The 2,515-nt window shown below is 41.3% G+C and overlaps 1 protein-coding gene across 15 annotated transcripts in view; it reads right to left on the reverse strand.

Annotated features, from left to right (window-relative positions):
* The window catches only part of ZNF79 (zinc finger protein 79), a 13,789-nt gene that overhangs the window by 5,971 nt on the left and 5,303 nt on the right, over window positions 1–2,515 (reverse strand). For 6 of the 15 annotated variants that reach the window (XM_023533041.1, XM_023533043.1, XM_011364263.2 and 3 more), the window contains 2 exons: window positions 875–1,001; window positions 234–329 (listed from right to left, as the gene is read on the reverse strand). The exons of 1 other annotated variant lie outside the window; for it this stretch is intronic. In XM_023533041.1, coding sequence (XP_023388809.1) covers window positions 234–329; window positions 875–1,001 — 223 coding nt within the window. Of the gene's footprint in view, window positions 1–233; window positions 330–619; window positions 661–874; window positions 1,190–2,486; window positions 2,510–2,515 lie in introns of those variants that run through there. 8 more of the 15 variants (XM_023533045.1, XM_023533047.1, XM_023533046.1 and 5 more) reach the window with 3 other exon arrangements.

A 2,515-nucleotide genomic window follows, 5' to 3' on the forward strand; every position in this document is an offset into this window, starting at 1 on the left:
TCTCCCCGAAACACTCACATGGCTTGCTCATTCTCTTCCTTCAGATCTCAACTCCAGTGTCACCTCAAAGTGGTCTTTCCTATTCATCTGATCTAAAATATAGCTCCTACCCTCTCTATATTCCCATTCTTACCTTGGTACCCCCAGTCACTGTTTCCTTATTAAACGCACTAATGTGTTTCAAAGGGCTTTTGCCTCCCATACTCTCACTGGCTTAGTGCTTACTAATGTACCTGGACAGGTAGTTCTTAGACCATTTCCCTCCAATATCCACGGGCCTTCCCTTTGTTCCAACTGGGAGTTCATGCCAGGTTGGGAAACTGGAAGTCCTATTCAAGTGGGGGAAAAACAAGCTTTAGAGATTTGTCCTAAGTATAAACAGCTACCCAGAACTCAGGGGAGTGGAAACAGGCTAGTTAGGTCATTAATTTCATTCATTCAACAAATATTTATTGAGTACTTAGTTGGTGCTGGGAACTAGGGGATACAGCAGTAAATAAGACAGATAAGGTGCCAGTGTCTTGGTAAAGCATTTCTGGAAGAAGCTACAGAAACAGCCTCAGGAGGGGGTCAAACCAGGAGTCCATAAAGCAAGCTATTTAGGAAGATGGGAACTTACTGAATATGGAGAGAACTGGCCTGAAGGTTACCCCAGCCCTCCTGGGAAATAAAAAAATGGTGAGATGCAGCCTCTGGGGGAAGCAAAATGAAAATGCCTATCTTCCCACCAAGAAGGCCGAGACCTTTCCCTGGGGAAGCGGGAAGGAACAAACATCCCTCTGGGGTGTCGGAACAATTTGGGATCACTCAACACTGGAAAGTGCCACGGGTTTTCAGAACTGAGCAGATTCTATATTTTAAATACTTTCCTTACCCAGTAGGACCAGGTTCCTGGACTTGTCTGGGATTCCCTCCTTGAACTTGTCCCTTGGAGCAGGGACCAAGTGTCTCCACTGTTCGTGGGTGAAAGCCACAGTCACATTGCTGAAGGGCATGGATCCCTGAAACAAACATGTCGTCTTTCCCAGTGACCTTAGGAAATGAGGTGGAGAGGGGGCGGGAGGCTGGTGGCTCTGGGTAAAATGGCTAGCAGGCCTAGAAAAGGTCTGAAAAAATTCAGGGCTCTGAGTAGTTCAGAAAAAAAAACTTATGTGCTTATTAACACTATATTGGATATTGATACACAAAAATAAATAAAATACAGTCTCACATTTGTAATTCTGGTAGACTTACATATGAATAAATAGAAAACACGTATATACGTGAATGTTAGTTGGGCAGAAACTAACAGCTGCTTGGGAATTAAGAGCCGATATAGAAAAACAAAAACTAGAATGTGTGAGTTTATGAAATGAGGAATCAGGTGCAAATTAGGAAAGGAATATGAAAACAATGTTTCAGAACATTTAATAAGTATCCCCGTGAACTCAGACATCACACAGTATCAGCAGGAGAGCCAGGCACATAACACTACTACCTGTAACAATGTGTCAGAGATGGACAGACCAGTTTATAAGATAATAGAAGAGGAATCCTAGGTGGATGGCAGGCAGGAGGATAATCAGGTAAGACCACAGAAAATAATCACTGAGCTGGTCTTATAGGAGGAAATTCCTCGGCAGGGGCAAGAGAAGACTGTTCAAGGCAGGGGAGGCACCAGGAGCAGAGGCAAGAGTGTCTGATCTGTCATGAACCAAATAACAAACAATTCATAAAGGAAAAACTGTAGGAAGTTCAAGGAGAAGTTCAAAATACAGCTATGAGAGATGTTAATTCAGTTGATAGGTAATACAAAATAAAGGTATGGAAGAACTGAGCAATTTAATAAGGTTGAGCTAATAGTGCTGTCAAACTCTACACCCTGCAGTCACACTACACCTGGGTGTTTTGTGTTGACAAGAGACATAGACTCTGTCCCCGGGGAGCACAGACCAACCAAATGGGCAAAGAAACCAAAGTCACAATTTTGGAAAACCCAAAAATAAGACCCACAGCCAAAACCTTTCAATAAGAAAAGAAAAAAATTAGGGATTCAAGTGATTCAAAAAATGAATTTTTTAAGTATAAGGAAAACAAACAAAAAAACTAATAAAAAGTTGTCAATAAAGAGTAGAACTGATGAGGAAATTTAAGAGTAGACTTTCTAAAAATGACAACAGACCAATACCTAGTCTAGTCAAAAAAGTAGGCAGGGGAAGAAGACAGCTTCTACCCGCAGGATTATACAACGGAATATATCAGAAATTCTGTAGAACATGCTAAATGAAATGGGGGAAATTTTAATCAAATTCTACAATGTGGAAAAGGTTATAAAGCAGGACAAACCCATTTTGGGGAAAATATGTCTGAACATAAACCAATTTTAAGGGGAGGGGTGCATGTTTTCTGTATTCAGGTTTTCTACAATGAATATGAATTCCTTTTGTAATTAAGGAGAAAAAAACCCTTAATAAGAGGCTGCCTCTCAGAGTAAATTTCCAACTCACATGGGGCCCAGCTGGAAGGAGACCAGCCA

The sequence above is a fragment of the Pteropus vampyrus genome, unplaced genomic scaffold, assembly GCF_000151845.1.
Source record: "Pteropus vampyrus isolate Shadow unplaced genomic scaffold, Pvam_2.0 Scaffold95, whole genome shotgun sequence".
NCBI lineage: Eukaryota > Metazoa > Chordata > Mammalia > Chiroptera > Pteropodidae > Pteropus > Pteropus vampyrus.